The sequence below is a fragment of the Cetorhinus maximus genome, chromosome 11, assembly GCF_964194155.1.
Source record: "Cetorhinus maximus chromosome 11, sCetMax3.hap1.1, whole genome shotgun sequence".
Classification (NCBI taxonomy): domain Eukaryota; kingdom Metazoa; phylum Chordata; class Chondrichthyes; order Lamniformes; family Cetorhinidae; genus Cetorhinus; species Cetorhinus maximus.
Genome location: NC_135889.1, coordinates 78147222 through 78169787, shown reverse-complemented (window position 1 = coordinate 78169787; position 22566 = coordinate 78147222). Strand labels below are relative to the sequence as shown.

General features: G+C 40.5%; 1 protein-coding gene across 1 annotated transcript in view; it reads right to left on the bottom strand.

Moving 5' to 3' along the window:
* LOC144686704 (sorcin-like) overlaps positions 1–21896 on the bottom strand; it is a 47629-nt gene extending 25733 nt beyond the window's left edge. Inside the window, exons 1-2 of the mRNA XM_078552289.1 lie at positions 21680–21896; positions 5869–6030 (exon numbers count right to left, since the gene is read on the bottom strand). Coding sequence (XP_078408415.1) covers positions 5869–6030; positions 21680–21703 — 186 coding nt within the window. The 5' untranslated portion in view covers positions 21704–21896. The remainder of the gene's footprint in view (positions 1–5868; positions 6031–21679) is intronic.
* Positions 21897–22566: the final 670 nt, after the last annotated feature.

Here is a 22566-nt window from a genome sequence, read left to right as displayed (position 1 = left end):
AGAATGCACCGACTGCAGCTGATGGCTTACAGACAACAGCCACAAGAATTCTGGTGAAGAGTCATACGGACTCAAAACGTTAACTATATTCCTCTCCACAGATGCTGTCAGACCTGCTGAGTTTTTCCAGGTATTTTTGTTTTTGTTTTGGGTTTCCAGCATCCGCAGTTTTTTGTTTTTAGCCACAAGAATCAATTGGTCAGTTCGTCAGCAAGTGCCGTGATAAAGGGCAGGAACTGCAATTTTTCAGAAGCTGAGCTTAGGAATGGATAATGGAGCTAGCCATAGCTTCAGCGCTGATCGAAGCATTCCAAAAATACTTTTTTGAGAAAAAGGTTATGATACTGACCTGCCTAAAGGATGGCAGAAAACATGAAACCACTGTGGCTGGACGGCAACACCTTCAAGCATTGGGTTGCAGCTACCAGTACCAGTGCAGCAGCTAAGGCAGAGAAACCAAGCAAGCCATGGGAGAAGTGCGGTCTGCTGCAGCCACCACAAAGCTGTCCTGCCTTCCAAGAATTTTGCAAGGCATGCAGCATGCTGGCAGCAACAGAGAGTGCGCCAGAGACCAACATAAAAGAGGTTAGTGGCAAGACACACCACGATTCAAAGTGGAGAAATCTGCAACTAGAGCGCGAATTAGCCTTTCACATCATGAATGTGACATGATGTGTGGATGGAGTCATACAGTTAGAGGCTTTTGCTGCTATCAGCATCATAAGCCTGAAGAAAAGCTGCAAACACATGCTCACCATCAAAGTCAACACAAGGGTGGGCACGAACTTTTTAACCAGTCAGAATCCTGAAGGATATGCATTTGGACCGTTGAGAGTCAGTGATACTACCTACAACAGCCAAACTGTCTGCGTACAATGGATCGCCAATTTGTTGCATTGGTACATTGACACTGAAATGCAGTTACAGCAAATCTGCATGGAAACCACAAGTATTCTACCTGGTGAACACGAGTGGACCAGCAGTAGCAGGGTTACCAGTGTGTACCGAACTCAACATTGTGACAATACACAAGATCAACAATGCCCTAATCGCGGCATGAAAGGTAAAATATAATCAAATTGCATTAGTCCATGACGTTACAACAGATATACCCAGATTTGACGCTATAGGAAACTTCAGAGGTGATGCATTACACTTCAGATAAGATGCAATTCTATCCATCGACCCCCCCTAGAAAGTGCAGTGTACATGTACAGGAGAAGCTTAAGAGAGAACTGGATGACATGCAGCATAACAGCATTATCCATCCTGTGCATCAGCACACCGAATGGTGCAGCTCTATCACATGCATACTGAAAAAAGATGGCACAATCCTAGTATGCTTGGATCCAAGATGTAAATCTTGCTCTAAAGAGATGCCAAACAAGATCCTGACAGCAGAGGAATTAAATCCCAAATTCACAAGTGCAAAGTTTTTCTCCAAGTTGGACACCAAACACTGGTATTGCTCAGTTCATATGAAAGAGGGATCTCAAGAGATCAATACTTTCAGGACACCTGCTTCCATAGATTACTTTTTGGTTTATCCATTAATCAGGATCTATTTCAGCAGTATATGACAGAATTTCAGAAAATGTTCCTGGCTGTGTATGCATTGCAAAGAAGAGAGTAAACAAAATTTATGCTCATTATTGGCAGCAGCTTGTCATTAAGGACTCGTCTTCAAAAGCAGGAAATGCCAGATGAATGTGGGTCAGACTTTTCAGCTCTACTTATTCAAGGTCTGGGATCCATCCTGACCCAGGCAAACTAGAAGATATACGAAATATGCCTACTCCCCAGGACAGAGGAGATCTTCAGAGATGCTTCTGATTATTCAACTTCTTCGCACCACACGTACCCAACTTCGGCTATAGATCATCACTTGGAGAGCTGTTGAGGAAGGATGTTCCATTTGTATTGCAGGAGGACCATTAACATGTGTTCAAATCATTTAAACAGACTGTCAGAAGAGACATGTGTTCTACAATATTACAACCCAAGAAAGGAGATCGTCTTAGAGGTTGACAGATCTCAAAGCTCGGCATTTACCATCCGCTGTGCCATAACACTCCACATAAATTTCCCAACCCATATTTATTGCCAACCCCTAGATGTTGCTATTTCAACTGGCCTCACTACTCCCATAGTACCAGTCACAGGTAAGGCCATCTCTTGTCACTTCTTTGTATATCACTCCACCAACATCCTGCTTCACCCTCCAATCCTACTTTATTTTGTGTCTGCCCTGGGGAAAAAAATACTCTCCCAATTTACGAAGAATTATTCTTTCAAAATCCAAACTGTCCAGCCTTTGGTTCTCCAATCTCCACAACATTTTTTCTACTACCAATCTGCTCAATCATGATCTTACCTCCACCTTTGATGCCCTAGTTCCCATTAAAACCATTACTCTCTCTCTCAGGCAAACAAAGCCAACACTCCCTGTCTGATGAAAGAGATAAAGAATAAAATGAAGCAGAAAATGGGCACTAATACAAGCGAGAGTCAGGCTGAATATAAGAAGTTCAGTGAGGAAATGAAAAAGGGGGGAAGCAAAAAATTTGAAAACAGGAGACTGGCAGTTAACATAAAATGGAAACCAGACGTCGCCTATAGGCATATAAATAGTAAATGGGTAGTAGAAGGAGGGGTAGGGCTACTTGTTGATCAAGTGCACATGGATAACTCTGACATCTAACACTGGATAGGCATTTCATAGAATCATAGAATGGTTACAGCACGGAAGGAGGCCATTCAACCCGTCGTGTCTATGCTGGCTATTTGCAAGTGCAATCGACCTAGTGCTGCTCCCTGCCTTCTCCCCAAAGCCCTACAATTTTTTTTCCTCTTCAGATAATGATCCAAGTTTCTTCTGGAAGAGATGATTGAATCTGCCTCCACAACACACTCAAATAGTGTATTCCAGATCCTAACCACTCACTGTGTAAAAAAGATGTTCGTGTCATGATCACTTCTTTTGCCAATCATGTTAAATCAATGCCCTCCGGTTCTCAATCTTTCTACCAGTGGTAACAGTTTCTTCTGATCTATTTTGAACAGATCCCTCATGATTTTGAATACCTCATCAAATCTCCTCTGTACCTTAACTTCATCAAGGACAACGGCCACAGTTTCTCCGATCTATCTATGAAGCTTCTCATCCCTGGAACCATTCTCGTGAATCTTTTCTGCTATTGCCTGCACACCCTTTCTGAGGTGCAGTGTTCAAAATTGCACACAATACTCCAGTTAAGGCCAAACCAGCATTTTATGCAGATTTATCATAACTTCCTTGTTTTGCACTCTATGCCCCTATTGATAAAGCCCAAGATCCCATATGCTTTACCAACTGCTCTCTCAACGCCGTGCCACCTTCAATGATTCGTGTCCTTATACCCCCAGGTCCCTCTGCTTCTGCACACCCTTTATTTTATATCTTCTCTCCATGTTCTTCCTACCAAAATTAATGCTCCTCACAGTTCACAATACACCCAAGTTTTGTGTCATCCACAAATTTTGAAATTGTACATCACATCAACTGCATTACCCTCACCTAGCCTCTCTATTACCTCATCAAAAAACTCAAGGATGTTAGTTAAACACGATTTGCCTATAACAAATCCTGGCTAGCTTTCCTCAATTAACCCACATTTACCAAAGTGACTGTTAACTTTGTCCTAAATTATTGTTTCAAGAAGCTTTCCTACCACCGAGGTTAAACTGATTGGCCCAGTTGTCACTAGGCTTATCGTTACACCCTTTTGTGAAGAAGGGTGAATATTTGCAATTCTCCAATCCTTTATCATCACTGTATCTAAGAAGAATTGGAAAATTGTGGCCAGTGCCTCCCCAGTTTCCTCCCCAACTTCCCTCAGTATCCTTGGATGCATGTCATCGGTTCTGATGATTTATCAACTTTAAGTACAACCAGCTTATCTAATACCTGTGTCAAATTTTTAGCCCAGCAAGCATCTCAACTACCTCTTCTTTCACCATGACTTGGGCAGCATCTTCTTCCTTGGTAAAGACAGATGCAAAGTACTCATTTAGTACTTCAGCCATGCACTGTGTCTTCATGCATAAATGCCCTTTTAAGTCCCTGATCAGCCCCACTCCTCCTTTTACCACCCTTTACCATGTATATGGCTATAGAAGACTTATGGATTCCAAAATTTTATGTTAGCTGCCAATCTCTTCTCATATTCTCTCTCTATTTATCTTATTTGTTTTTTCAATTCCTCTCTGAACTTGCAAATAAAGCCTTATTCGCAATTGGATTATCCACCTGACATCTGATAGAAGCATCTTTTTTCGGCTTCATCTCACCCTCTCTTTCCAAATGTCAACCCTGCCCTCCTTCCTTGTGGGAATTTCCTTGACTGTACCCAAACTATCTCCCCTTTAAAGGCAGCCCATTGTTCAGTTACAGTTTTGCCTGCCAATCTTTGATTCCAATTTATTTGGGCCAGATTCGTTCACACCCTATTGAAGTTTACCATCCTCCAATTAATTACTCCTACTATGGATCACTCCTTGTTCTTTTCCATTCCCAACCTAAACCTTACGGTACTATGATCATTGTCCCCTAAATGTTCTCCTACTGACACTTGATCCACTTGGCCCACCTCATTCCCAAGAACCAGGTCCAGCAATGCCTCCTTTCTCATTGGACTGGAAATATACTACTGTAGAGTATTCTCCTGAACACAATCTAGGAACTCTTAGGTCTCTCTACCCTTTACACTATTACTATCCCAGTCTATACTAAGATAATTAACGTCCTCCATTATAACTAATTTATTAAAATATGCTACATACTATACAGAGTCAGGCACAACAGCTCTCATCCATTTAGCACCTTAAATGGGGGCAAGTGTCTCAAGGTACTTCAGAGGAGTGTTATCAGACAAAATTAAGATGCTGAGCTGCCGCACAGAGATATTAGGACAGGTGACCAAAAGCTTGGTCAAAGATTTCTTAAATAAAGGGGAGGTAGAGAGACAGAGATTTAGAGAGAATTCCAGAGTTTAAGTAAAGTTGATAAGTAGTTTCTCTGCCATATAAGCTAAGAAGCTGGAGATGTGAAATGGAGATGCTACAGCATCACCACTGGTAAAAGGATATCACTGTAGCATAACAAGATTACATAGGCAATTTCCATTATTAATGTGGATATAAGGAATTATAAAAGGAAAATGCAGGCACAAAAGTGTGACAAAAATTTGACAACAGATAGTAAAGGTTTTGAAGGCAGAAGCGTTTGCAGCCAAAGTACAAATGTTTCATTACTAAATTAATGTTTTATAAGTTCATCTACTTTTCTCTGAACAGGCACCAAGCTTTTTCAATGGAGATTTCATGCAGCACATTCCCATCAAATTGAAATGTTTAAATCAAGGCAGTGTGTGTGTGCTATAAAATGGAACAATTTTTTTACGTTTGCTACCCAGTTTCAGTATCAAGCAGCCTATTTCAGTACACACAGGCGCAATGCAGAGAAATGTCAGACTCCTTTTGTTGTCAAAATTAACTTTAACCGAACAGTACTCTTATTACACCTGTGCAAATTCTCCACTCCCCACCAGTCCCATTTGATTCTCAAGATTAAGAGCATTCCCATTTGGCAGAAATTAGTATTAAATTGGTAATTTGGTGCCAAAACATTTCACCTTCCAGTGTTGAATTCAAATCTTGTCCCCCTGAGGCGGAAGAGAAGGCAGTAGTGCTAACAAAAGAACCTGAATATTCAAACCATGACAGAAGAATGTTATGGAAAAATATGTATGCATACAATACACAAAAACAAGGTACTTTACCATGGTTAAACAGTACCCAAACCTAGAAATCATATCTCATTGTACTTACTTGCCCAGCAATTGCAGTGAAGTAACTCCACATTGGATCAACTGAAGCAGCAGAAGGATATCCAGTATATGCAGAATAAGTCTGGTATGCACCTGGTGGGGCAGCATGCATCGGTCCACCTGGCCCTCCCATTCCAGTCATATGTCCACTAAAACCTCCATACTGATACAAGACAGAATGCTCAAGTCAGTATTAGAACATAGAAAACTTTTACTTCTTACGGCGTGCATTTAAAATTAGTTAACATTTTCCCTTCAGGTAATGCATATTAAGCAAAAAATTATATGAACTGTATTGTTTGATGTATTAATTACTTTTCATGGACTTTTTTCTTCTTACAGGGACATAGCATACACTGAATGTTTAAACGTTTGAACAATATCCTTCTGATACAAACATTATACAAAGCCCCATGCTGAATAAATATCCTTTAGCAACCACACTGTCGTGATGCCTAAACCACCTAATAAATTGTGTCCTCATTTAAGTGTTTAGTTTTTAGTCCCATTTCCTGATAAGCTCTACGTTTGGAACCATTTTAATACATTTCACAATACAGATTTTATAACATACTCACCAGAAACACAAGGTAACTGAGATTAGTCAGCATAAATTTCTAAAAGGCAGATCACACCGATCAACCTTATAGAATTCTTTGAAGAGAGTAGATGAAAAGAATGCAATGCATGTGGTTTACATAAATTAAAAATATTTGATGAAGTACCTCAAAAGAAACTTGAAAAGGAAGATAATGGGATGGGGAATGTTGTCACATTCATGGAGCTGGTTGGAGGTAAGAAAGCAAGAACTGAAGAAGTGTGACAAATGATGTTCCATAAATGTGCTGGGGCTTCCATTAAAACACAAGTTCAACTGGGTTTAGAGACTTAGAGAACTCTATCAAAATCTGCTTAGGATTCCAAATTGGAGAGTACCTCCAACCAACTCTATCAATGTGACAACAAATGTCAAGGACCATGTGAAAAACTGCAGGTTAGATATAGAGGCCAGCAAAATGGGAAGATGGATGGAAGATTCAGTTCAATGCAAAAAAAAAAGAAACAATTTGGAAGCAAGGAGGAAATGAAATATGCCTTAAATAATAAGATGTAAATGGAGGAGAGGTAGAGTGAACTTGAGGTCTAGATCCACAAGTTATAAAAAAGGTGCCCATATAAATAGATATGGCCACATGCAAAGGAAAACGTGGCAGGAAGGGACAGAGTGTACAAACCTAAGAGTGCACCAGTAGATAAGGCTAGAGGTTACTAAAAAAGTAAAAAGGCAGAACTAAAGGCTCTGTATCTGAATGCATGTAGCATTCCTAACAAAACAGATAGATTGACAGCACAAATGAAAAAAAAATGATCTGATAGCTATTCCAGAGACATGGCTACAGGGTGACAAAGATTGGGACCTGAATATTCAAGGGCACATGACATTTAGAAAGGACAGGAAACTGGGAAAAGTTGGAGAGGTAGCTCTATTAATTAAGGATAACATTGATGCAATAGACAGAGATTAGTTCTGGAGATCAGGATGTAGGATCAGTTTGGGTGGAGATGAGAAATAGTGAAGGTCACTTGTGGGAGTGGTTTATTGGCCCCCTAAAGGTAACTACACTGTGAGATGCGGTATACAGGAAAAAATAATGGGGGCTTGTGAGAAAGGTGCAGTGATAATTATGGGGAATTTTAATCTACACTTAGATTGGACAAATCAGATTGGCAAAGGTAGCCTGGATGATGAGCTCATAGAGTTTTTGGGACAGTTTCTTAGGGCAGCACTTTTTAACCAACCAGAAAGCAGGCTATACTAGAACTGATAATGTGTAATGCGAGACAGGATTAATTAATGACCTCATGGTGAAGGCGCCCCTAGGTAGTGGTGAGCTCAGAGAAGGTTTACTAGATTAATGTTGTCTAATGAGGAAAGGCTGGACAAGCTAGGCTTGTATCTGCTGGAGTTTAGAGGAATAAGAGGTGAATTGATTGAAACACATCTGATCTCAAGGGGCCTTGACAGAGTGGATGTGGAAAGGATGTTTCATCTTATGGGAAAATCTAGAACTAGGGGTAACTGCTTAAAAATTAGGAATCACCCATTTAGGACAGAGGTATGGAACATTTTTTTCTCTGAGGGTGGTGAGTCTTTCGAACTCTTCCTCAAAAGGCAGTGGAGACAGAATCTTCAGACATTTTTAAGGCAGAGCTAGATAGATTCTTGATAAGCAGCAAGGTGAAAGGTTCATCAGGGGTAGGTGAGAATGTGGAGTGAGGTTGCAATCAAATCTTATTGTATGGTGGAGCAGGTTCAAGAGGCTGAGTGGCTTACTCCCGCTCCTAATTTGTATGTTCATATCATAGTATGATTGAATTTCACATTCAGTTTGAGGGAGAGAGGAGCAGATCTAAGACTAGTGTTTTAAAATTAAAAAGGGCAATTATGAGGGCATGAAGACAGGGCTGGCTAAAGCGAACTGGGTAATTAGGTTAAGAGATAGGTCAGCAGAAATGCAGTGGCAGACATTTAAAGAGATATTTCAAAATACTCAGAAAAGATACATTCCACTGAGAAAGAAAGACTCTAAAGGAAGGACACACCATCCATGGCAATCTAAACAAGCTAAAGATAGTATCAAATTGAAAGAAAAAGTATATAATTCCACAAAAATGAATGGCAGGTCAGAGGATTGGACAGAATATAAAGAACAGCAAAGAATGACTAAAAAATTAATAAGGAGGGAGAAATTAGAGTATGAAACAAAGCTAGCTAGAAATTTAAAACAGGGTGAGAGTTTCTATTGGTATTTAAAAAGAGAAAGAATAAGTCAAGTGAGCGTTGGGCCTCTAGAGAGAGAATGGGGAATTAATAATGGAAAATAAGGAAATGGTGGATGAATTGAACAGATATTTTGGGTCTGTCTTCACTGTAGAGGATGTAAATAACATTTGAGGATCAGGAGATGAAAGGGAGGAGGAACAAAACAATTACTATCACCAGAGAAAGGGTACTGAGAAACTTTTTAGAATTAAAAGCTGACAAGTCCCCAGGTCCTGATGGACTTCATTCTAGGGTCTTAAAAGAAGTGGCTGCTCAGATAGTAGATGCTTTGGTTTTAATTTACAAAATTCCCTAGATTCTGGAACAGTCCCATGAGATTGGAAAATAACGAACATGACTCCTTTGTTCAAGACGGGAGAGAGGCAGAAAGCAGGAAATTACAGGCCAGTGAGCTTAACATCTGTCGCAGGCAAATTGCTAGATCTACTATTAGAAGGAGGTTATAGCAGGGCACTTAGAAAGTCTCAACGCAATCAAGCAGAGACAACATGGTTTTATGAAAGGGAAATCATGTTCAACTAATTTGTTGGAGTTCATTGAAGAAGTAACAAGCAACTGGGATAAAGGGGAATCTGTGGATGTGCTGTACTTGGATTTCCGGAAGGCATTTAACGAGGTGCCATATCCAAGGTTACTGTGCAAAAATAAGAGCTTATGGTGTAGGGGGTAACATATTAGCATGGATGGAGAATTGGTTACCTAAGGGTAGAAATAAATGGGTCTTTTTTGGGTTGGCATGAGGTGACAAGTGGGGTGTCACAGGGCTAACTGCTGGGGCCTCAACTATTTACGCTTATATCAATAACTTGGATGAAGGGGCCAAATATACGGTTCCTAAATTTGATGACACAAAAGATAGATAGGACAGTAAGTTGTGAAGAGGACATAAGGAGACTGCAAAGGGACATAGATAGGTTAAGTGAGTGGGCAAAAAATTTGGCAGATGGAGTATAAAGTGGAAAATGTGAACTTGTCCACTTTGACAGGAAGAACAGAAAAGCAGCAGATTATTTAAATGGAGAGGGGGATCTGGGTGTCCTGATGCATTAATCAGGAAAAGTTAATATGTAGGTACAGCAAGTGACTAGGAAGGCAAACGGAATGTTATAGTTTATTGCAAGGGGAATGGGGTATAAAAGTATAAATGTTTTGCTACAGTTGTACTGGGTGCTAATAAGACCACATCCAGAGTACTATGTGCAGTCTTAATCTTCTTATTTAAGAAAGGATATAAATGCGTTAGAAGCGGTTCAGTGAAGATTCACTCAACTAATATCTGGGATGGGGGAGTTATCTTCAGAGGAAAGGTTGAACAGACTGGGGCTGTACCCACTGGAGTTTAGAAGACAAAGGTGATCTTATTGAAATATAAGATCGCCAGGGGTCTTGACCAGGTGGATGCTGAAAGGATGTTTCCCTTTGTGGAAGAGACAAGAATTAGGGGACACTGTTTAAAAATAAGGGGTCTCCCATATAGGGCAGAGATGAGAATTTTTATTTCTCTCAGAGGGTCATGAGTTCTCTTACCCAGAGAACGGTGGAGGCAGGGAATATTTTTAAGGCAGAGGTAGACAGATTTTTGACTAACAAAGGAGTCAAAGGTTATCAAGGTTAGGCAGAATGTGGAGATGAGGTTACACTCAGATCAGCCATGATCTTATTGAATGACGGAGCAGGCTTGAGGGACCGAAGGCCTACTCCTGCTCCTAAATCATACGTTCAAGTAATTGGTTTGAATGTAGAGGCACACAATACAAATTCAAGAATTTAATGCTGTAACTACAAAAGATGTTAATTAGAACGGTTAGATTACTGTGTACAGTTTTAAATATAAAAACAATAGGATAACGGTGTAGCACAGATTCACTCGGATGTCATAGAAACGAAGGGTTAAACTAAGAGATTTCAGGAGTTGGGTATTTTTAAAGGCTTGTCTGATTTAACCAGTGATAGATTTTCCCATTGGTCAAAAAGACAGTAACAATAGAACACAAATTTAAGGTGATCACAAAGAATTAAACAAGACATTAGAATAAAATACAGGCCGTATAGAATCCTCAACCATAATTTTCTGTTGCAGCAGAGTCCATAGCTTTTAAAAAGAAAAAAAAGACAATAGATACATGGAAAAGAATATTAATATTAAGTAAATAAAATATGACATAACACCAGATAGACTACATGAAGAAAAACAACAATGTACACCTGATAGGCAAAAGATATATAGGAATTGGACTTTCAGCCCCTTTACTCTCTTCCGCCATTCAACCAGATCATGGCCAACCTTTACCCCAAGACCATTAATCTGCCTTCGTTCCATGTTACTCTATGATATCCTTATTAATATTGGAAGCTTCCATTGATTCAGCAGCCAGAGACCTTTTGGATGGTACAGTTCCAGATTCTACTAAAACAAAGGCAAATATTGCTAATACTAGTCCTGTGGAAGAGAAAAAAAATGCTGACAGATTTCTATTACCCTCTGTGTGAAGAAGTGGTTTCACTCCTGAATGGTCTACCTCTTAATTTTAAGACTGTGCCCTCTTGTTCTACATTTCCTCATTAGAGAAAATGTTTCACTGTACCTACACTATTGAATTCCTTAATCATTATGAATAGCTTGATTAGATCTAAATTTAGAGCAATGGAAGTGAGGTTTATGCAACCTATCCCCATAATTAGAACCTTTTCGGCCTAGTATAATTCTACTGAATCTGTTCTTTCCCCTTTCCAAAGCCAATATTAATTTCCTGAGGTTCAATGACTAAAACCTAACAGTACTCCAGATAGGGTTTAAGAAACTAGGAAAATGAAGCATCCTTTCCTCATTTTTGAATTCCAATTTACACGAGATAAAGGCAAACATTCTATTTTGTTCCAGTCCACTAGTGGTTTTTGTACAACGGCTAAATCCTTTTGCTCCTCCTCAGATCCTAATCACTCATCAAGAAAATACTATAATCTTTTCTTAGATCCAAAGGGGACGATCTCACACTTTCCCACATTGAACTTCATCTGCCATAGTTTTGTCCACACCGCTTGGTGACTTCCTCCTCTCATCCACACAACTTCACGGAGTTTCCTAATTTAGTGCCATCTGCAAACTTAGATATACGACTTATATTTTTATAGTACCTATAATATAAAAGAAATGATTTCCAAGTCATTTCACAGGAGCATAATCAGACAAAAATTAACACCAAGCCAAAGATGGTCAAAGAGGTCGGTGATAATGAGTACCTCAAAGAGGGATGGAGATAGTGAGAAGTTTAAGGAGGAAAATCCAGAATTTAGGGCCTAGACAGCTAAAGGCACAGGCACCAGTGGTAAGCTGAACAAAGTAGGAGATGCATGAGGCCAGGGTTAGAGGAAAGGAAAATTTTTGGAAAATTGTATGGCTGGAGGGGCAGGGGGAATGAAGGGAATTGACCACAAAAATGAGAATTTAACAAAAACATCAATGTAGGAGTGAAATGGAAGCCAATGTATTCAGCAAACACAGGGGTGATGAGTTAGAATATGGCTAAGAGTTTTGTATAAGCTTGCTTATGGTATGTGGAAGATGGGAAGCCAGCCAGGAGTGTACTGGAATTGTTGATTCTGGAGGTAACAAATGCATAGATGAGGTTTTCAGCAGCAAATATATACACAATTCTACTCAAGATGTACAAATTTCTACTCCTACATCCAAATCATTGATCTATATGGTGATTACCTCCGGACTCAGTACAGGTCCATGGGGAACACATTTTTTAAAAAAAGACTTGCATTTATACAGCATCTTATAGAACCACAGGATTTCACAAAGTGTGTTACTGGCAATGAAATACTTTTCAAGTGTAGTCATCTTCACACACTTATTTTCCCTTTGAGGAATAGTGGGATGGGAGTGGAAGGATTCCTGGGCTGATTATCAGCCCATTGAACTGTGTCATGAACGTCCCTTCCATGGCCAACAAGTTCTCAGGACTTGAACCCAGAACTTCTCGCCCAGAGGTAGAGATGCTACCACTGTGCCACAAGACCTCCTACTATTCAATGTTGTAATGTATGAAAGGCCAATTTACAAACAGCAAACATCTACAAACAGCATGATAATAACCAGATAATCTATTTTTAGTGAAGTTGATGAAAGAATAAATATTGACCAGGACATTGGGAAAATGCCCGTGTTATTGTTAGAAATACTGCCACAGGATTTTTTAATGATCTGAGCACTCCCTCACTATTACCTTGGAATGTCAGCCTAGATTTCTGTTTAAGTCACTGGAGTGAAAATCAAATCTACCACTTTCTGACTCAGAAGTGGGGATGCTACCAAGTTACTGCTTTTAAGTCTTTTTGATGACACTTTTCAGATCCCACCAATCAGAGAAAAAAAATCCAACAACTATCAATCCATATCACAAGGTAACTTCCTCTCATTTTTCTAATATTCTCTTGTGCAGAACATCAAGAGCCCTCTGGAAATCCATATATAGAAACATTCATAGATACCCACCCACCACGATAGCTACGTCCTCTAAAACAACTCAACCAATCAGGCAGACCTACCCTTCACAAATCCATGGGGACTATGATTAACTGATCCCCGCTGTTCAAGTGCTCAGTCACTCAACTAACTCTCTCTGATATCTGAATTTCAGAAGAACAATTGAGAGAAGCTTTTACTATCTTTCACAGGATTTGGGCATCGCAGGCAAGTCCAATGTTTACTTGCCATCCACAATTTTCCTAGAGAAGATGGTAGTGAACCAATTTAGTCTGTGTGATGAAGGTAATCCCAGGATGCTGTCTAGTAGCGAATTCCAGGATTTTGAACCAGGAACAGTGATGTATTTGCAAGATGAGGATAGAGTGTGACCTGGAGGTGGCAGTGCTCCCATTCGCCTGTTCGTCTTGTCCTTCTAGGTGGTAGGAGTCACAGGCTTGGAAGATGCTGAGTGCATCTTTTAAAATGTTACACGCTACACAGTCAGTGTACTGCTGTTGGAGGCAGTGAGGGAATGAAAAGCAGAATATTTTGTAAAAAGCATGGAACTTTTAAATGCTGATGTTCAGAGGACTTGCATGTCCTCGTACAAGGAACACAGAAATTTTGCATGCAGGTAGAGCAAGCAATTAGGAAAGCAAATGGCATGTTGGCCTTTATTGCATAATTAAAACAACAAGGATGTCCTGCTACAATTGTAAATGGCTTTGGTGCAACCACACCTGGAGTAGTGTGTGTAGTTTTGGTCCCCCTATCCAAGAGAGGATATAATCATCTTGGAGGCAGTAAAGCAAAGCTTCACTAGAATGAGAAAGTTGTCCCAAGATGAGAGGCCAATATACTGGGCCTATATTCACCGGAGTTTAGAAGAATGAGAGGCGATCATATTGAAATATGCAAGATTCAATTATTTAAGACCGAGATAAGGAGAAACTTCTTGATTTAAAGGGTTGAGAATCTTATGAATTCTCTACTCCAGGGGGTTCTGGATATGCCACTGTTGAGTATATTCAAGGTTGGGACAGATAGATTTTTTTATTTCTCAACGAATCAAGGAATATCGCGATGGGGCAAGAAAGCAGAGTTAGGCAGAAGATCAGCCATGATTGTATTGAGTGGTGGGGCAGGGTGCAGGGGCCATCTGGTCTGCTCCTATTCTTGGATTAAGGTGGTTGAAGCACAATCAGTATGATGTTTTGTTCAGAATGATACAAAGTTTTGTGAATATTTTTGGAGCTGCACTCCAGACAAATGAAGTGTGTTCCATCGCACTCCTAGCTTGCTCCTTAGATAGTGGAAAGGCTTTGGGGAGTCAGGATGGGAATTACTCCCTACTGAACATCCAGCCTTTGACCTGCTCTTGTAGCCACAGTATTCATGTGGCTAGTACAATTGTTTCTGGTCAATGGTGACACTTCAGAGGTTGATGGTGGAGTTTGACGATGGTCATGCCATTGAATGTCAAGGGAAGGTCGTGAGACACTCTTTTGTCAGAGATCGTTAACATCTGGCACTTGAGTGGCATATTATTTGCTTACTTATCAGCCTAAGTCTAAATGTGTCTAGGTCTTGCTGCATATGGGCACAAACTGCTTCAGCATTTCAGGAGTTACAAATTGGACTGAACACTTTTCAATCAAAAGCACACATCTCCACCTCTGACTTTATGATGGAGAGAATGGCATTGATGAAGCAGCTGAAAATGGTTGGATCTCAGAAGGTGCTCTGAGGAGCTCCTGAACAATGCCCTGGAGCAAGATGATTGCCTTCCAATGATCATAACCCTGTGTTCATAACCCATAACTCCAGCTGCAGGAAAGTTTTCTCCAATTTCCAATGATTTCAGTTTTACTAGGATTCTTTGATACAACACTTGGTCAAATGGTGTCAATGCAATGACTTTCACCTCATTTCAACCATTCAGTTCTTTTGTCCATGTTTGGGCCAAACCTGATATGAGGTTTGGAGCCAAACTTAACCAATCCATAACCTGCTCGCCGATGTTAGGTGTCATTCAAAACCACTGTCAAGACTCTTTGCATTACTTGACTGATGGGGCATTAGTTAACTAGGTCTGATTTGTCCTGCTTTTTGTGGACCGGAAGTACATAGGAAATTTTCCATTTTGTTGGGTATATCCAATGCTGTGGATGTACTGGAACAGCTTGGATAAAGTTGCGCCAATTCTGGAGTGCATGCCTTCAAACACTGCAACCAGGTGTTGCTGTTGCTGGGTCAAAAACCTGGAACTCCCTTCCTAACAGCACTGTGGGTGTACCTACACCACATGGACTGCAGCGCTTCAAGAAGGCAGCTCACCATCACCTTCTCAAGGGCAACTAGGGATGGGTAATAAATGCTGGCCCAGCCAGCAAAGCCCACATCCCCTGAATTAATTTTTTTAAATAATGTTGTTGTCCCCATAGCTGTTTCCAATGCACCCAATGATTTATTGATATCACATGGGATTAAATCGAAGTGACTGAAGACTGGCTTCTGTAATAGTGGGGAGCGAGATGGATAATCCATTAGGCAATTCTGGCTAAAGAGGGTTGTAAACACTTGACTCCACTGTCGAAGGTAAATGGTAGTCATTAATGATTCATGGGGTCCAGAATTAATGTTGAGAATTCCAAGGGCCACTTCATCCCAACTATGCATTTGTGCTGCCACCTCTGGTGGGCTTGTCCCGTCAGCGAGACAGGAAATATTCAGGGTTCGTAATCGAGGAATCAGGGAATTGGCTGAAAAGAAACTGATTCTGTGAATGTGACTGATGAAACTGATTCTGTTTCTATACTAGTTTGTGTGGCAGCTCTCCGAATTATGGCACAAGCCCCCAAAGGTTATTGAGGAGAACTTTGCAGGGTCGAATGGGCGAACTGTGCCTTTTTCCTGCCCAAATCTAATGCCTACATCAAGCCAGGTTGTCCGTCGACTTTTATTATTATGCTTTACCGTAGTGATTTGGTACAACTGAGTGGCTTGCTATGCCATTTTAAGAGTCACCATATTGCTGAAGGAGTCTGGAATTACATATAGGCTCTACTGGATAGCAGATTTCCTTCCCTTGAGGAAATTAGTGAACAAGATAGGTTACAACAACTTGGTAGTTATACAGTAAACGTTTCTGATACTAGCGTTTTATTACATTTTAAACAGATTTTGTTTAATTTAATTTAAATTTCTCAGCTGCCGTGTGGGATTTCAACTCATGTCTCTAGGTCATTAGATCAGGCTTCTGGATTACCAGTCCAGTAACAAAACCATTATGCTACTGTTCCCAGTAAATTGACAGTTCTGTCATTACACATTTTTACTTCACCTCCCTTCTTACATAAAATGGAGTGACATTTACAAGTTTTCAATCCAAATGACAATACCTGAATCTAGAGAGCTTTGTAAAATTATAACTGATACATCGGCAAGTTCCTTACCTATTTCTTTTAAAGCCTGGTGTGGAAACCATCAGGTCCTGAAGATTTGTCTATCTTAAGGCCCATTATTTTCTCTATTACCATTTTTCTTACTTATATTAAATCCACTGAGCTCCTCCCCTTGACTTATTTTTAGGTGCCCTTGTACCGCTGGTATTTTGTCCTCTTTCTCCACTGTGAAAATGGATACAAAGTACTCATTTAACAAATCTACCATTTATTTGTTATCTATTATATTCTTACCTGCAACCTTCTTTAAAAGGGCCACAGTCCCCTTTACAACTCTCCTTTCTTAATATACTTAGAAAAACATTCGCTGTTAGCTTTGATACCCCTTGCCGTTTTTTCAAATTCCTTTTTTCACCTCATTACTTTCTTTGTATCTCTTTGTTGCTTTCTATAAGCGCTCAGTCTGCTGGATCCCACATACACATGTATGTTATTCAAATCATTTATTTTAGGAAAATAATCAAATCATTTCTATAACAATACTAGAAATACGTTCGCACAACTGCTGGTGGAAGAACTCTGCATCTTAGTAGGTCAAATGTCAACCTCAACAACTCAGAATTCACTGAAAAAAATCAATGTCACCCATTGCAAAATGTAGCCAAATCTTTGCAAGATGAGAGATGTATGGGTCAGGACTAAAACAACAGGAACTTTTAGGAACATGTTACAAACTAAAAGTAATGCTGAGTAGGCATTAAAATGCTTTATTATTGCAGTAACTTCACTAAGTTTGCACAATCAAAAATATCTTGCACTATGTGTTAACTTAATCTTTTGGTTTCTCTAAAATGGAGGAACTCTTCATAATTTAACTTACAGAACCTTTTTATATATATGATTGCTATAATTAGCTTCAGCCATTGAATCTATCCATAAAGACACAGGTTCAGTGTTCAAAAGGGAATTAGACTGTTATCTAAAAAGAATGTACAGGGTTACGGGGAGAAGGCGGGAGAATGGCAGTAAGTGAATTGCTCATTTGGACGGCCATGGCAGATATGGTGGGCCGAATGGCCTCCTGCATTGTCTCAACATTTTAGTCCTCTGGCAACAAATTAGCTGGCAATAGAGGAAAATGGTAAGGCTTGAACTGGAAAGGGGGGAGAAAAAATAAGTCAACTCCCGCATACAAGGTTATTTGCACCTTTAGGTTTGAAAATAATCCTTCAGGTTTGTGCTCAGTGGAAGTACATGGATTTTTTTTCTCTATCTTAACATCTCACTAAGAATGAGCTTTAGTTCAGTGTAGCTCTCACCTAACAGAAGGTTCTGGGATCAAGTCCTACTTCAAAGACTGGAGCACATAATCTGGTCTAGTACATCACTGCAGTACTGAGGGAGTACTGCACTATCAGGTGCGCTGTCTTTTGGACAAGATGTTAAACCAAGACCCCATTTTCCCCCTCAGGTGGACGTAAAAGATCCCAGAGCACCACTTCAGTGATCTTGATTGCAATAATGATCAGAAAATCTGTTTTAATAATGTATAAAAGCAAAATATTGCAGATGCTGGAAATCTGAAATAAAAACAGAAAATGCTGGAAAAACTCAACAGGTTCGGCAGCATCAGTGCAGGGAGCGAGTTAATGTTTCGAGTCCAATATAACTCTTTTTTGGAACTGGAGAGAGGTATAAATGTTTTAATGTTGTTTGTGGGTTCCTGTGTGCAACTGGCTGACATATTTTCAATAGTGACTGCATTCAAAAGTGCTCTGTTAGCTATATAGTACATTTGGTGTCCCACAATTGTGAGAGGTGCTATAGAAATGCAAGCCCCTTCATTCTCTTTCTAGTACTTCTGGGTCAGGTAAGAATGAAGAGTAAAACACCCTCCATTTTGTATTTTAGCACCAAACTAAGAGTTACCATCCACCACAGCTGTGGATATTTTTCCCATTTCAAACAGCAGCCACCTATGTAGACTTTAAATTCAACAGTTAAACTGTGCGTATGTTTAACTTTTGGGTCATGGTTCCAAATCAGAGGATGCTGAAACTTGGTTTATAAAGAAATCATACATCTGCCAGGCAAAGATTCCATCCCATAACCAGGGTTGGTCTGGAATGCACATCCCAGAAGCAAAAAAGTTAATTCACCAGTATGCACTTAAATATTAAAAGGATTACCCATAGGAGTATTTCCAGCCATTATCTCCTTAAACAGTGTTACTTCAAAAGTTTGAGGAATGCTTTCAAAAATATCAAGCAGCATTTATTTTTATATTTGAAAAAAATTCCAATTTACTGCATCAACATGGAACAGGTCTTGGGAGAGTTCCAAGCATAGATGGATTAAAACATCTGGAAGCGCTACTTTTGTAAATTAATTTAAAAGGGGAACTTCATTGCTTAACTTTACTAAATAGGTTTTTTTTTTAAGAAGTTCTACAAGCTTGCCATTTCACCTACTCTTTATCTAAGTGTTTACAAAGTGTACAGACATGGACTTTAACAAGTAATGGAAAAAGCCACTCTGATTATTCTATGTTCTATGAATGATGCAGGGTCAGATTTCTAAATGATCTTATTGTGTCTGTCCAAATTCTTATTAAACAGGGATTTTCCAAAGAAACTGAAACTTCCAAAATGTTGCAAATCTGATATGAGAAGCTTGCTACGAGTACAACGAAAGGAAGTTCTTGTATTTATAAAACACCTTTCATCTCAGTACATCCCAAAGGGCTTCAGGGACAATCAAGTGCTTCTTCAAATAGTGTCACAGTATCTTCAACATTCTTCCGAGAGCGAAGATTGGGCCTTGGTTTAATCTCCAAAAGACGGCAACTCCAACAGTGTAACACTTTCTATTCTTTGACAGGAAGAATAGAAAAGCAGCATACTATTTAAATGGAGGGAGTTTGAAGTACAAAGGGATCTGGGTATCCTGATGCATACTAACTTTTCCTGATGAATGTAAGTGCAAGAAGTGATTAGGAAGGCAAATGGAAAGTTGTTGTTTACTGCAAAGGGAATGGAATATAAAAGTTCTGCTACAGTTGCACAGGGTGCTGATGAGACCACATCTAGAGTACTGTATACAGTTTTGGTCTCATTTAAGAAAGGATATAAATGCATTAGAAGCAGTTCAGAGAAGATTCACTTGATTGATGCCTCGGATGGGGAGAGTAATCTTGCGAGGAAAGTTTGGACAGGCTGGGCCTCTATCCGTTGGAGTTTAGAAGGTTGAGAGGTGACCTTCTTGAAACATGTAAGAGCCTGAGGAGACTTCAAAGGGTGGATGCTGAAAGGATGTTTCCCCTTGTGGAAGAGACAAAGCTGGGGGGCACACTTTTAAAAATAGGGGTTCTCCCATTTAAGACAGGGGTGAGAAGAAATTTTTCTCTGAGGGTCATGAATCTTTGGAACTTATTTCCCTAGAGAACAGTGGAGGCATGGTCAATGAATATTTTTAAGGCAGAGGTAGATAGATTATTGGCTAACAAGAGAGTCAAGGGTTACCAGAGGTAGGCAAAATGTCGAGTTAAGGCCACAATCAGATCAGCCATGATCTTGTTGAAAGCCAGAGCAGACTCAAGGTGCCGAATGGCCTACTCCTACTAACTCGTTTGTTCAGTGGTGCACTGAAGGATCAGCCTAGATTATATATGCTCAAACCTCTGGATAGGGATTGAACCCATGAACTTCTGATTTAGGTGAGAATGCTACCATCAGAGGAGTTTACATGACAAGGAAGAAGAAATTGGGAGTTCTTTTTAATTCAAGCAAGACATGTATGTTGAACTACTATAAACTATTTTGGAATTAAAGACTCAAAAAAACTGGTAAGTTAATGGTAAGATCTTTGGTAAGACCTTTTTAGAACTACACCAAAACTTAGGTTCGCTCCACCTCCATTAAGAATGTTCCAAAACAACAGAACGCTTCAGATTATAACAATGCATGGAAGCTCTTTTGGCTTCAAGCACAGTTGGATATAGTGGCCTTGAAATTTATATCAGACACAAATTTTCACAGCCACTTATTTGTCTCATTAAATCAATCCCTTCAGTATCTTCTCAGCCTTCTTGGTCTCCAGATGACCACCAGTCAGAGGAGCTAACCTGTTCTGTATCCTTTATCAAGCTGCAGAGCAAATGCCCAAAAGAACTCCAGAAAGAGCTCTTCCCCCACCACACCCCTCCCACAAATTCCTCCTGTGAAGAGATGTTTGACTTCTCAGCAGTGACATGGAGAACATCACCCCCCCTGTTGTGGTTTTTTTTTTAAAAAAGAGTACAACACCAATTTTACAATAAAACAAATCTAAAGTCCACGTCTGGAAGATGACTAATGTGTCCGTACGAAGTGAGAAAGATGATCAAAAAAACTTGAATGGAACTCCAGTGAGTAAACCAGGGACTTAACAGTAATATGGATAGTGCCACAAACTAACGAAAGGACACACCATTTTACTTTGAGGTATAGGTTTACATGATGTGCCAGTTAAAATGGAGTGCGTTTCTCCATTAGACCACGGCAATGTATACAAGTACTGTGAAATCTAGATTTACAAGTCTCTCATACGTATGTGATTAAATCTGTAGGAGGAATTCAGCACAGAGAAAAAATTAGGATAAAAATGAAGATCACAAAGGGTTAAGTCTCAAGACTTCGGCTGCCTAGCGTCGCTTCCATCCAGGCGAAATCAAAACCATTAAAGGCATTCCCGTCGTTTACACGTCGTTTACCCTCTCTCCCCTTCTCGCCAGTATTTTCGGCGGCCATGGAGCCTCTCCGAGTTGGGGGAGAGTCTCGGTTCCTGCTCCTGAACAATGAGGAGGGGGAGCCCAGCAACACACCTACTGTCACCAGCGAAAAAAAAACAGGCCGAGAATAATGACTGCGGGGCGGCAGGGCCGCAAAGCCGGAGCAGCAAGGGGCGAGAGAGAGAGAGGCGGGGGGGAGAGAACAGACCAGCAGGGGGGGAAGGTGGGCGATGGTCCCGGTCCCGGCCTCCACTCGGCGGCGCCCCGGGCCCGGTACCCTCCCGAACATCAAACAAAAACAACCGGGCCCCACTAACTCACCCCGCCGTATCCTGGGTAGGCCATGACCTCGAAGCGCGCTGCGGTTACACTGAAAGCCGAGAGCTGAGGGTGTTTACAATCCGCAAGCTCCGGGGCTCCAAACTGTTGAAATTTGCGGCGGTGGTTGCTGCTCCTGCTGTCAGTTAGAGAGTCAGTGGCCGTCCCGCTGCCTCACTCAACTCCCAGTCACACACACGCGGAACACGGCTCAATTCCCGCCTTCCTGCCGCTCCTATTGGACAACTGTCCGAAATACCCCTTCGGATTGGCCAGAGAGTAATGATTGACTTCCCCGCCGACCAATTGGATGAAAACGCATGTTCCGCCGATGACACTAGCAAAGCTGCAGGAGCATTTGAGACTTTGTCAATGTAGTTTTTTTGCAGCTTTCCACCCGTTTTGACTATGCTGATGCGGCCTTGTAAATAAATTGAGGGAGTGCAGGGTCTGCGTTATGTACACTAGGCCCAAAATCCATACGAGACTAGATCTGATAAGCAATGAAAGAGGAGTTAGGGAAATTTGATAACTGCCATGATATTTTGAATGTACATCATCCAGTGTCTATTCCAAATGTTCTAAAGAACGTGGGGGCCTTTTTCGTTAATTATATGCTGCTGCGAGACAATGTTGGGCATTGTATGATTTCAGTGGGTGCTAGGTCTTCTGGTTCCCATCAATCAGAAATAATCACACTTTAGACTCGAAATTTCTTGCATCCTGCCACGTAGCTGGTGGACTGATTGACTGATACAGTGTTCATGGGCACAAGGCTGCAGTGCAGAAATGAAATAAGGCACCCCGGGATATTTTTTTAAAATTCATTCATGGGATGTGGGCTTCGCTGGCTGGGCTAGCATTTATTGCCCATCCTTAGTTGCCCTTGA